This window comes from Procambarus clarkii, chromosome 26 (genome assembly GCF_040958095.1).
Source record: "Procambarus clarkii isolate CNS0578487 chromosome 26, FALCON_Pclarkii_2.0, whole genome shotgun sequence".
Lineage (NCBI taxonomy): Eukaryota > Metazoa > Arthropoda > Malacostraca > Decapoda > Cambaridae > Procambarus > Procambarus clarkii.
The window spans coordinates 6,403,100-6,417,207 of NC_091175.1; the positions used below are offsets into that span (position 1 = coordinate 6,403,100).

General features: G+C 39.9%; 1 protein-coding gene across 18 annotated transcripts in view; it reads right to left on the bottom strand.

Moving 5' to 3' along the window:
- Positions 1-3,119: 3,119 nt before the first annotated feature.
- Positions 3,120-14,108, bottom strand: part of Synd (protein kinase C and casein kinase substrate in neurons protein Synd) — a 193,792-nt gene continuing 182,803 nt past the window's right edge. For 16 of the 18 annotated variants that reach the window (XM_069331805.1, XM_069331816.1, XM_069331803.1 and 13 more), the window contains 3 exons: positions 13,638-13,703; positions 9,152-9,285; positions 3,120-7,174 (listed from right to left, as the gene is read on the bottom strand). In XM_069331805.1, coding sequence (XP_069187906.1) covers positions 7,068-7,174; positions 9,152-9,285; positions 13,638-13,703 — 307 coding nt within the window. In that variant the 3' untranslated portion in view covers positions 3,120-7,067. The remainder of the gene's footprint in view (positions 7,175-9,151; positions 9,286-13,637; positions 13,704-14,108) is intronic. The other 2 variants (XM_069331813.1, XM_069331818.1) reach the window with 1 other exon arrangement.

The following is a 14,108-nucleotide window of genomic DNA, read 5'->3' on the forward strand; positions in this document are numbered from 1 at the left end:
TGACCTTCCAGTTGCCTGTATTTGACTGATTTTGCTATTTCCGTGGTTGGCCCGCCCCACCTGCTTGATCGGCACCGAAGTATACATAGGTGTCAGCCAAGGTGAATACACATGTGTAGTTCCACACCAACTGTTTGCCCCCTTTTCCAGGGGTATATAGTGCCATATTGGTCTGTTTCCACCCTGTTGCAAATACACTTGTATTCAGTGTAAATTGGGGCACCAAGGTGGAGGGCCACTGCTACACGAAGGGATTCTGGATCAGCGAACAATATCAAAAGCATCCGATTCACCAAAAATTCTATTGAGGGACAATCGACCGCAAGGGATAGTCGGAAAGCAATACACATGCTCGTCCCAGAAGTCAGGACATTCAACAAGGATATGCACGACTGTAAGAGGGACAATGCAGTTTGGACAATAAGGAGCAGGGCAGCACCCCATTAAGAGACCATGAGTTAAGCAAGTATGGCCAATACGCAACCTTGCCAGAGCTGTTTCCCACCGCCAGTGATGGCAGCAAGAGGAAGGCCACGGGGACACACTACGCTTAGGAGCATGTAGCTTGTTACCAACTACAAAAATCAACAACCCTGCCAACGGGCAAGAATGGAGGAATGAAGAACTGGGCAAAAGTCGGAATAAGGAATACCTTTAAGGGAGATGGGACAAAAAGAGAAAGGATAGCAGCAGAGAACAAAGGTGAAAAAGGAACACAGCACGTTAAAGCAGCTCAGGGTCAGCGAAGTCAGGGTGAGGGGGCATGCGTAAACTGAGTAAAGGAGGAGGGGAAGAAATGGGAGGACAAACCAGAGGTGGACAACCAGGGTCCAGAGAAGGAGGAGACAACTGAGAGGGGGCGGTCAAGGAGAGGAGGAGGGGCAGAAAGAGGGGAGCGCACCTCAGCAAGGGCAGCAACCGAGACGGAAGCGGGGACCAAAGAAACCTCTACAGCAGGAACAGGGGGCTCTACCACCGAAACAGGAGGGGAAGGAATGATAGAGTCAGAGATAGGGGGGCAAAGAAGAAAGTGAAGCCTTCTTACCTGCCGGGGAGGAGGAAAGAGAGGAGCCGGCTTTCGCTTCTGACTCAAAGAGACAGGTGTCCCAGCAGCAATGTACTGGGCAACAGACTTGAGTATCTCAATAGGAGAAGAAGAACGAGAACAAACAACATGATCTCTGGGAGAGCTATGGACATCAGCCCGCACAGACAGGCGGCGTGGAGAGCCAAAAGACGGAAGAGAATGACTGGAAGGAGGATGAGAGGGAGAGGAGAAAGAAGACACAGGAGATATGACAGACTGGGTAGAAAGAAGGGGAACCCCAGACAGAGAACCAGGAGGGGGACCCTCCGGGACAGAACGTAAAGGAACAGGGGAGGAGGGGGCGGGCGTGTCCGGGTCTAAGGCCTGGACACAAGGTTGCGAGACTGAGGAAGGTGGGAAGGACGAGGAGAGGAAGAGTGCAACACGTGAGCATAAGAGACTCCAGCAAAAGGGGGGAGACGATGAACTTGGTACCTCGCCTCAGGAAAAGACAAACAGTCCCGGTGCATCAAGTTGAGGACAGTCGCCTCAAGATTGTAACTTGTACACGTGCGGGAGAAGGTAGGGTGGGGCCTCGCTGCAATTGAGGCAGCGAGCCTGGGGAGAAGTGCACTCCAACTTAAAGTGACCCTCATCCCCATACATGGGACAGAGAGAGACAAGACTAGAGCATTTGAGGGCACCATGCCCAAACTTCTAGCACTTATTACAGAGCCGAGGAGATGGAATATACTCCTGAACGGAGCATCTGGCACCAGCAAGAATGACAGAGGGCGGAAGGGTCCTACCATCAAATTTAATCTTCACAACCCGGAGGGGCAGACTGCGACAACCACGAGGGGGACGAGTAAATGTATCCACCTGAAGGACAGAATGGACTTGGGCATCGAGGATATGCTTTATATCCTTGTGGCAGTCCTTTAGATTTCTAACACCGGTTGCAATGTGGTGTGGTAGAACAGTGCCAACACTGGCATTTAACCGAGCGTTCTTGGGAGACCTGAACAGGGGACTCGCCAATGCAGGATAAGGCGGCCAAGCAGGTGGCTGCAGCCTGAGAAGCAGCAGCAACAACACGGGTACCGAGACGGGTGGGGTTGAAAGTAACAGAGGCATCTACAGAATCAACAAGATGCCGATGAAGGGAAAAATCGTCAGGAGTTGAATCTAAAGGATGGACGTCAAAGTACTTAGTCCACGTAGCAGGACTAAACAAGGCATGGTATGAATATGGGAAAGGAGCATACGAGAGTGGCCGTGGCGGGGACGGCGGTGAGAACCTCTAGAGAGAGAGGGGGGTCATAAGGCACAGTAGTCAATGAGAGATGGGGCCGTGCAAGGGGACGAGGTGGTCACCACAGAGGGCTTGGGGCTTGACCCAACCACAGAGGGAGGGAGGGGAGCATGTAGTAGTAGTCCGGTCTGGGCGTAAACTGGGCCCTGTAGCGGGGGATACAGAGCCTGGTCTTCCAGGACAGTCCAACTCAGGGGCCTGGTCGCCCACCCCATGAGTCTGGGTAAGTGAAGTCGTGTCGTCATCCATGCATCAATCAATTTAAAGGTTTGGGACCTGGAACCAAGGGATACCACCTATCAGGGCAGCCAGGGAGGCCGGGCGCGGGCCAGTGCAGGAAGGGTGCGTCGTCCCCAGCGGTGCTCCCCCCTTTTCAGCAGGGGAGTCCTACATTGTCCATTCTCTCACACTGGTGCTAAGATTCCATTCCCTCTCTCGCCCCAGCCTGAACACCCAACCATCCACTCATGGCGACACCTTTAGCAGGTGGTCCAATGGCTCACAAGGCCCCACGTGGTGCCCTTCTGCACGTACACCACCCAAAGAGGGGGCAAAGGCAACCCTCGCCGGTCCCAGGGAGGTGTACGCGAGCCCCTCTACACGGCGAGGCGGCAACACGGGGGGGATTCAATCTTAAGATAATTGTAATACTCTGGGGATCAACATATGATGATAACTGTGTTTGAAAGCCAAAAACTGGCACATTTGTAGTCTTCTAGTCCTCTACTCTTTCATCTCACATGAAGATTCTCAAATCATGAGGTTAGAAAACAAAAATTATATATATATATTACTATACATTCATTTATTTGAGATGACAGTCATTTTGGTGTTTCTTGGAGTCTATTATTGAGCAGATTTTAGGGATCTGTACATAAAAGGTGTATTAGTGTCATAAGAAAGTCTGTGTCAAGCTTGGCCATTAAACTTGTATACTGATATCCTTACAATTGAAGTTTCAAGTGAAAACAAGCTTCTCAAAATTAAAATTAAAGGTTATAATCCAAAAATTGTCAATTAGTAAAGATATTGATTTTTGTTTAACAAAATTCTTAACTGGGAAACATATACATCTATTACAAGAACTGTACAGTTAAAGATTTAATTCTGAAGAGTATCATGACTATGAAAACATTTTTAAAAGATGTCAGGTACAGAATTGTTGCTGAAATAATTACATTATTACACATGCTATTAATTACAGTAATATTAAGAAGTTTGAACTTTAAATCAGAATCACAAGGTAAATGGGTATATTTTGTTCCTTATACAAATATAAGGAACCTGTATACCTGTTCCTTATACCTGTATTGTATAAATCATAAAATGAAACGGTTCACTAAACTAGATCAGTTAAAAAATCAACAAATAACAGTAGCTATTCTCTTTAGCAATTACTCATCTATCAGCTGCTGATGAATATATTTTCTTGTAATGGGTGAAGTGATTTCAAAGACCACATTTCTCAACTTTAAAAGAAAAAAAATATTGGTTAATACTCTACTAAAATTTTAATTCAACAAATATTTCTTAAACATAATTTATTCACTACCAGATAAATAAAAATTAACAATTAATACCAGGCACTTGTACTAATAAACCACAAAATAATATACTAAATCATGAACTCTGTCCTGTAGTTAACCATCAACTTAAATTTTGGTTTATAAAATACTTTATTAATGTAAATTAGGGACTTATTGCTATACAGTGGTTACTTACACTAGTATCTTTATGCACTAACACTGCAAGACCCATAATATTTGTTATTAGAAGATAAACAGTATTTCAATGAAGAGGAGCAGTGAAATATATCATAAATCAGTCTTCTAAAATTAGTATATGTACAAGAAAAATGGCATACAAAATTAATGGATCTAAAAATTTAAAAAATTTAACTATAAACCAAAAATGAAAACAAAACTATCTATTTTATAAAGACAATAGAAAAATATGCTTGGAGAGGACTGGTGAAGGTGATCAAATCATCATGATTTGTCATAGAGTCTATACGGTATACTCGTCCCTTCTCATCCATTAATTAGGACAATCCCAAATCACAGCACACAATCTACCACAGGTAATGGTTCAATGTACTGTATGTAACCTACTAAATTATACTCTAATGCCGAGCTATGGTTTGCATGAGGAGGAGTTAGTGTTTTTTAGTCCCCAGTTTTGATTAACAATCTCAAAGGTTTCTAGTATAAAAGAAAATAAAGGTATCCTTATGTTCATTCTTTATATAGGAACAACATAGAGAAAAGTTTGCTACACTTTTGGTGCTAATTATTCAGATTAAGATTTTGTTCTAGATTTTAGATGGAAATTTAATTTTTCTTTTGCAACCATCTTCATATAATTCTTCAATGCATTACTGAAATGAGCGAGTTATAATGAATGTTCAACAATAAGATAACTCTTTAAAGAAATTAGACGCCTTCAGATACCTATAAAACAATACCTGATCTTAATTTAAGTGATAGTGAAGCAGACAAGTACTCAGACACATCACCTGGACTTGCCAACAGTCTACACATCACCAACAACTCTACACAAACAGCTCCAGGCCACTGCTTTAAACCCCACTTCTTAAAATTTAGCAGTAATGAATTCATTCATTAAAATCTTGGTTGTCATTATCAAGATAATTGGGTTTACTGCCAAAGAATGCCACAGTGCTAATTATTATAAACACTTCAGAAAACTAATTATGCATACCTTGTACAGCCAGTAAAAATTTGTGTCTAAAACCACACAAGATGAAACAAAAATGTTGAGAGCCAAGCAATGACACAGGCCTCAAGCATGAGTTGAAGGAGTAACTGGAACAAACAAGCTGTACATTCATTATATGACCTATAACGATCAGTACAATAAATTTCAAGAAACATCCATCACTAAATACAAAATTTATAGGACTGACAACAATCCATCAAGGAATTGCTGTAAATCTCCCTTTTCAGTTCTGATTCTTTATATTCATTCAGCCTTGCTAATTACAAGAAAAGCTATTCTCACATTATATATTTTCTTATATTTTTGTCAAGTGCTGATATTTTCACATCTGAAGCAAAAATAATAAAGGGTAACATCATTAATATGAATACTATAAAACACAAGAAAGATGATCCAATGTATTTCAATTAAGATTAAACTCTCCTGGGATAATAACAAGGACAATCATCACAGACCCTTATATTGATGACCACATAAATTTTTATGAATTTCTTTATTATAGAACAACAGAAAAAAATGAATATCACCTGCTTTATTTCACCGATATAAAGCTAACGTGGAAATCTTTGTATGAATGTATCCTATCAAAATAAATAGTTGTAGAAGGTCACTGAAACATAGTGATTACATAACAGTGAAGGGCCTACACCATGCAAATAACATTATGTACACATTAGTTACTGGAATAAAACAAGTGCTATGTACATTCGTTATATATGCAGCATTACCAGGACATTACTGAGAACACAAATCTAAACATTCAATGGTCTCTTATACCCACAGTCATCTTTCCTTGGTAACTTTGTTCTCTCTCGGCAAACTCTAAACTCATGCCCCATATAACGGGGCAATGCAGAGTTGTATAATAAAGTGCCAGCGAGGCATCCAAACATCTGGTGTCATTCTACCTCATGTCCTCCCCACTAACAATTATACTGTACATCTACTGAACTTACCAAATGCCTGGCTTACATCCGTCATCAAATATACATTCAGACATCTTTGAATATTCCCATAAGGGCCTTAAACATAGTGTTACTCAAAATACATGATACACTTACATAATTGTAAAAAGCAATATATGTATATTTTTGTTTAAATGTGTGTGCTTTTTTCAATGCAAGTCATTTAATTTAATCACGAAAATGTTTAAAAAAAAAATTAATAGTATGACAGAGTGCTGTGAAGTTCTTATAACCTAAAATATTTGGGTAACAGAAACACACATTTTAATGGCTCCTAATATTCATAATGACTGCAGCAGATGTTACCACATAACATATGCATTTCCTTTCATATGCACTACCTCATACAGAACCATTTTTGGGAATAGCAAGAGAGGTATCTATTATGTGAAATTACTAAGATATGCTACACCATACAGACACTGTTGCTTCTATAGCCCTGCTTCTACAATAAAGATGCAGTGGCATTAACTGCTATCTACAATTGCAGCCCATCATTAGAGTATCAACAAGGCATAAAAGCAAACTGTAATTCACTGAAAGTTTACAAGTTTATAGTGTTCTGGAGAGTTCATCACTTCATCATTACGTTACTGTACCTCAAGTCCCACTTTCATGAGGATTTATTACTTTTAAGGTTTAACTGTACAGCATTGCCATCAGTTAATAGTTGCAAATACAATATACATAGATGTGCCTGCATTGTCTCCTCAAAAGCAGCAGGAAAAATGCAGATCAAATTAAATGTATACATAATTAATTCAATAACTGCCATGGTGAATAAACTGAGGAACATATATAAGATATTGTGGTAAGTAATCAATATACTTCTGTCTTGTGTAATTTTGTTATAAATTTGTGAGGTAAGACAATCACTTAGAACAGCCCTTAAACAGAATATTCTACGAATATAAAAGTTTGTCTGATGGCGTAACTACTATACTGTACATAAATTTAGATGAGTTTGCCCCAATCCTCTGACCAGGTATGAATACTGAGTACTGAATGTAGGAATAAGATTTTAAGCAAATTCTACATAATTGGCTGGGTAGAGACCTATGCGTCCATCCTTCCGTCCTGTACACCAGCCCTGTTCATCCTCATCTTCCAGCTTTTCAAACACTTCACCTGAAAAGGTAAAAATTTGTAACACATTGCATAAACTTGTCACAAACCTGTTAATGGCAAAGAAAAGCTACATTAAAATCACATCTAGTAGATTTCTTGCCATCAGTGATCCATGGAAGCACTACAATGCAGGAAATACCTCACTTATACAAAAAATTAATATAAATTATAATATTTTTAAGTTTACCATAAACATGATAACTGTTTAATTGCCTAATGTAATTAAAATTAATCTGCATGATGCTATGTTTTCTTAAGATTATGTAGTGCTGTAAACCGACTGCTCACTGATTTCGACTTTAGTAACTTGAATCTAGGAGACTCGGCAAAAATTGCAATCATGCTTGACCATGTTTGATTCAGACAAAAATCAGACTCCCACAAAAGGCCTAGAAACTTTATATACAAAGATTGGCAAAGTATCGAACTGTCTATGGAGTTCCTGTCACTGATCCTTTGAGAGCCTTGAGAAAGGGAGGTGATCGGAATCATGGTTGAGCTGACCATATGACCATACTGATTTTGTGCGCTCACGGGTAACTTTTGCCGAATTTAGGCTTTGCTGTTGGGAGTCACACCGGGCTTTTGGACATTATATGCATATACACCTGTAGGAAATTCTATTGCGAACACAATTTTTTTGTTATCAAACTGAGAAACTGAAAAAAAAATGAGAGCTATGAGGAGAGGTTGGAGGCATTAAATATGCAAAAACTAGAAGATAGAAGAAAAAGAGGCGATATGATCACTACGTTCAAAATAGTAACAGGAATCGATATGTCCGGGTCCCTATAACCAAAACAGGGCAGCCTCAGGGCTTCTGGGTCAGCAACCAACCTAGCGCATTGCAGCAACCTAAACCGAGCATGCAATGCCTGAGTTGCCTGCACCCGAACAGAGTCATCAGTGGATTGCATATACCGAGCCACAAACAAGCAACAAAACTCGCAGGACTCTTGGTCGAAGGCGTCACCGACCCAGCAGGCAGCATGACAGAGGAAGAAGCGGTGAATGTCACCCTGAGACAAGGGTACAGAGCAACCTCCAAACTCGCACAATGCAAGGGGGGGACTCAGGGGACGCATCCATTGGACCCAAGAGCCCCCGCGGGGTTTCCCAGGGTCCTTAGACGGAAACACGCTCAGGGAAGCCCTAGCAGGGTACTGCTAACCGGCGCTCAAGTCTAACAAGACAACTGCTAAAAGCTGAACCTCAAAATGTGTCCACTCATGAAGGCCAGCCAGGGGACCAAGAACAATAGAGGGGTAACTAAAACCAAGGGGGAGAACCCCCACCAGGCAGGAAACAAGAAACAAAAGAAAAACCCTGCAAGAGGACAACGTACCCAGGCAGAACAGGCGGCCGCTATGAGAGGTGAAAACTAGCTGTGCAGTACCCTGCACCCCAACCAGTGCAAATTACCCCTACTCAAAGGCAAACAAGTGGTGCCTGAAACACCCCGGAACAGAAAGGGCGGTCAATCGCCAAGCAGCAGAAGACCAAGCAGAGGTAGATAGATCTCAAGGTGACATGTGGAGGGTGGTCCCAAGCCTACCAAAAGGTATAATGTGAAAATACAAAACATTAAAAAGTTGACATGATAGGCTGACAAATCTAAAATTTGCAATGGAATTGGACCAAATATTTGCATTTTTTTTGCTTGATGATAATTGTAATTAATGATTTTAAATAATTAGCTTTAGATTTAGCCAAAAGTATTTGTATTATGACTTTATAATAAAAGTAATACCATTTACTAAAACTTTATTTTGATTTCCTCATTTCATGTTATGTACTGTAATATAAAAAAAGCTTGAATGGTCCCCAAGCCATAAATCCCTAAGAATAATAAGTAAATCTTAGTGATGTACTGTAACGATGTACTAAAAGTGATGTACTTTTTGTGAATAATATTAATAATAAAAAATGTATTATTATTTTTATTACTATATTATTATTATGGTGTACAGTACTTACCAACTTTAAATGATAATTCATCTGCCTCGACACCTTCATAATCATAGAGTGCCCTGACAGGCACACCTGGCTTGTTGGGGTCCACCATACGATCACTGTAATCCCACTCGTCGTCGTCACCACTAACACCATTGCTGAAAACATGAGTACCTTGTGAAGCTGCTGTTGCTGATCCAGATAAGGAATCAAAGCTGTTCAATATGCAAGCACAAAAAGAATAACAAAGAACAGGACATCTAAGCTCATTGCCAATAAAATATGGTAATTTAGTTTTTCTTTTACACAGTAATGAAAATTATACAATTAAGAACTGATAAAAGTTATAATAAACCATTCTTATAAAGGTAATTCCTTTTGTTGATACATGGACAATAACAAAACTCACCCAAGAAATGGCATTATAGACTTGAGTTCTGATTACTAGAGAAACATCGATCAAACAAGTTTAAGATCGAGAAAAATTCATGTCCATATTTGACTACAATATTGTAATATAATACATCCTAAAATGCGTGTTAGACGAGCATGATGTTTCTGTCCTTGAGGAATCCGATTTCATAAAAGAAGACATACCAATTTTTGTGAGGATGTTCTTTGATGTAAAGAAAACAAAGATGCTCAAGAATGAAAAATGTTAATGATTTATTAGAAGTTGTAAATTAGAAGATTAAAGATGCAGAAGAGGAAGATGCTACGGAAGAAATTTCTGAAAAGAGAGAGATTACATAGTGTTAACAGAAAGCATTCAGTAGTGAGCGATGCCAAGAGTCCATTTACCAACCACTCATTGGGAGCAATCTCCACTAATGAAGTGTGCTGTGACCTGCAGTGGCTTCCTTTGCAGATTCTTGCTGCACCCTAGTGATGATAACCAGTGCACTGTGTGGAAAATGCCCAGTGGGAGGGGAGGAGAGTGGCTGCAAATGTTGGGAATGACAGTGAATTTGGGGAAGGTGGTAGCAAATGTGCGGGAGGTGGGAGGCAGCAAATGTGTGAAGGTCACACATGATAAATGTGACCATGGAGTGACAGCTCAAAATGAGATGAATATGAATAACAGATATAGTAGGGAGATGTATATATTCAATTTCTTGTCAAACAGAAGGCAATGAGTGACAGTCAAACAATCAAGTCCAAGCACAGTGAAAAGCTCTGTACCCCAAGGCACAGTCCTTGCACCACTGCTTTTCTCATTCTTATATCAGATATAGACAAAAATACAACTCACAGATCATACAAAAATCAGCATGAAGATTCCATGTCCATGTCTTAAAAAAATACAAACCCACATCAATAGTCTTCGACTGGACAACAGGAAATAACGTGGTTTTTAATAGTGATAAATTCCAGAAACTTAGGTATGGTAAACCTTAAATGAAATACAGGGTACAAGACACTCGGATCTACTCGAAGGAAAACAAAATGTAATTGATCTGAGAGTAATGGTATCTGGTGACCGTTTAGGGAGCATAACCAAACAAATATAACAGCGCTAGGAGAAGGATAAAATGGATAATGAGAGCCTTCAAATTCAGGGATTCCACCACAATGCTCATACTATTTAAGTCTCTTGTGCTTTCCTGCCTTGAGTACAGTTTGGTACTCATTTCTTCTTTCAAACCAGGAGACTGTTGAAGTAGAGGGAATAAAGAGAACATAAATGAAAAGAACACCCTATAAAGTACCTAAAATATTAGGACTATCTTAAAACTCTAAAAAATGCACTCTCTAGAAAGGAGATGGTATCACGTAATATATACATGGATGATACTGGAAGGACAGTTCCCCAATTTACATAGTAAAATAACATACTGGAGTGAATGATATGGTAGGAAATGAATAGAGCCAATGAAGAGTATAGAAGTGCCATGCCTTATCTACCTTGTGTTGGTTCTGAGGATCAATGTCTCTGTGCCCCAGGTTCTGACCAGACCTCTAGGTTGTCTGGTCAACCAGACTGCCATAGTCACAATCAAAGAACACAGTATGGATATCAAAGGTCCATGGGTTTTCAATACCCTCCCAGCAAGCAGAAGAAATATCGGCAGAATAAAAGAACTTGAAGAAAAAATTAGACACATCCTTACGAGAAGTACCAGACAAACCTATATAAACCAAAAACATATCCACTACCAGGTTGTAGTGGATATGTGATTTTGTGGGCTGCTCCAAGCAACAGCCTTTTGGACAAAGTTATCACAAGTCAAACCTGGGCCAAGGTCAGGCTTGGAGAGTAGAAGAACTCCCACTACCCACTCCAGGTATAATCCATGATGGACAGAAGGTATTACCTTCTTTAGGGGTAGCTTTTGGCCAGCTGTGTCAGGATTCTTGAAAGTGTATAATTGTTTTGTACCTGGATGGGGTTCTGGGAGTTTTTCTACTCCCCAAGCCTGGCCCGGGGCCAGGCTTGACTTGCGAGAGCTTGGTCAAACAGGCTGTAGCTTGGAGCAGCCTGCAGGCCCAGGTTTTATGTTTGTGCAGTGAATAACCGTTGTATATTTATAGCTTTTGCACTGATTGCATATGATTGTTCTATTGTACATTAGAACAAATAGGAAGATTGTATACTAAATTTATTTTACGTATTTTCTATTTGTTGAAGTAAAGCAACAGTATCTGAGGCATTCACCAGACATGAAGGGGCACGCTTCCCTTTTAGGTGATCCACCACATCACCTCTTTGCAAGTAAAAATAGAGCATTGAGGTAATGAAATGCCACTTTATGAGGGCCTCTCAGTGGCTCCTCAGAGCTTATGCCAGGACCAATACCATCTCAGATGCGAATGCTGCCCCCCCCCACCCCCATCCTCCACAATCCTAATACTGTACAACAAAACGTGAAGGGAATCCAATTGCCAACAAGAAAGGAGACTAGAAGCTTAGAGATTAAAACATTGTTGTACACGCACAAAAAGATTGATTTCCAGCGCAGCAAATTGACAGAGGTCAAGAAGCTGAAAAAGGAAAGAATGCTACCAGGAGGATTGTCCCACTACCTCACTGGAAGCTCAAGTCACCTCAAAATGTTGTAAAAAGCAGCCACTGGATGAGTAAGCTGCAAAAGTCTGAAGTGATTTGTTGAAAACACTCACAAATAATTATATCCAAAAACAAAAAAAAAGCCTTTTAAACAAGGAAGGCACATATACTTCACATATTACTGCCTGACAAGACTAAACTAGATGGCAGCTAGAAACTAATATCTATTGTTAAAGGAGTGACTCAAAACTTAAGAAGGCAAGCAAACAAGAGCCTAGACAAAAGACTTGATAGTTTAAAACAAGGACCAAACTTAGACCCGGAAGCTACGCGCCCAAAAGACAAGGTCAAATGTAGACCCTGAAACTACCCATCCAAAACTCCAGCCAAGCCTGGGACTGAGAGTGGATCAGAACAAGCTAAACAATACGGTTCATGACCAGGGATGGCCAAGAGTGGATCAGAATCTAGTGAATCAGAGACCAGCAGACAAACGGGACAAAAAACAAGACGAAGCTCAAGTGTACAAGAAAACCAAGACCCACCTCCAGAATGATGTAATAATTAAGAAATGTAAAAATGTATTAAACAGCAGGCCAATCAATTATATTAATAACAAGCCAATCAACAGTTTTTTCAAAGGCAGAACAAAATAATAAGAATAGAATATAGGGAATAAAAGGGAATGTACTGAAAAGGAATGAAAAATAATGCAAACAATTATTATAATAGTATGTAACTAGAGTGGTGTAAATAGGCAGTGACGGAAATATGACAACACATGGCAAGTTAGGCAATGGCTGTGACAGTTCAGTGGTTGGAATGTTTCTTTCCTTAAGAAGAATACAGATTAAGTTAAAATGTGTGGTGGGCAAATAACTATATTGATTATTAACAAAGCAAAGCCTGATGTGACTACTTGCTCAAGCATGTGAAGCCAGTTATTTTATCACAAAGTATGAAATAGCTAGCCTTTCTAAGTGAAGATATAGCAATATCAGCCAGTAATATATAAAGGCAAAACTAAGCATGCACAATATTAGCTAACTGACAATACCATACAAATACCCAGGTACAGAACTACTTTTTAAGACAAGCTGCATTATTAACTACTATACATGCAAAATTATAAGTACGGTAATACACCTTCAATAAAAAATGATGATGCTGGCCTGTTCATCTACAGTAAATTAAAGTCTCAGAAATATGTGGTAAGATTTCCCATAAACATAGCTAACCTAAAAATAACAATAATAATTAAGTACATCCAAAAAATACATATGCATTCAATAAGTATGGTTTTTGTCCGAGCTAGAGTGATGGTACTTGGCGGCCCTATTAAGCTGCAAGGGAGTTATCTTGAAAAGCTTCAACAGCACAAAAATTATTTGAAACTCAATTTTAGTTTAATATTTATTATATTTAGCACAGTTAATATGTTTCTTTGAGCACACCTAAGCCAAGTTGCATCACCCCCAACCAAGGCACGTTTTAATCCCTCACTTTTGACTATGTGGGTCCTCCTCCTCATCGAAAGGATTAGAAGCATCCTGAGACTCCTGTGGATCGCTGGGGGTGTGGGGAAGAGAGGGTGGGTCATTATCAAGGGGCAAAGCACAATGAATATGTAGCATACAGATTACAAGTGACCAGCTCCCAACAGGTGTGGACAAGGGCTCTTAATATTTACAGAAACATCATACATGGAATACACATGTACATAACATTTTAAATTACAAAACAGAAATATTCTGCAAATGACGAGTCACAATAGCGTGGCTGAAAAATGTTGACCAAACCACACACTAGAAATTGAAGAGACGACGATGTTTCGGTCCGTCCTGGACCATTATCAAGTCGATTGTGGTTCACTATTTTAATAATGGTTCATTATTTTAGTCAATTCTTATAAGCTCATCAGCCTTACTCAATCTGCCATAAGACATCTTTTACTGCTACATATTGCTACTGTAT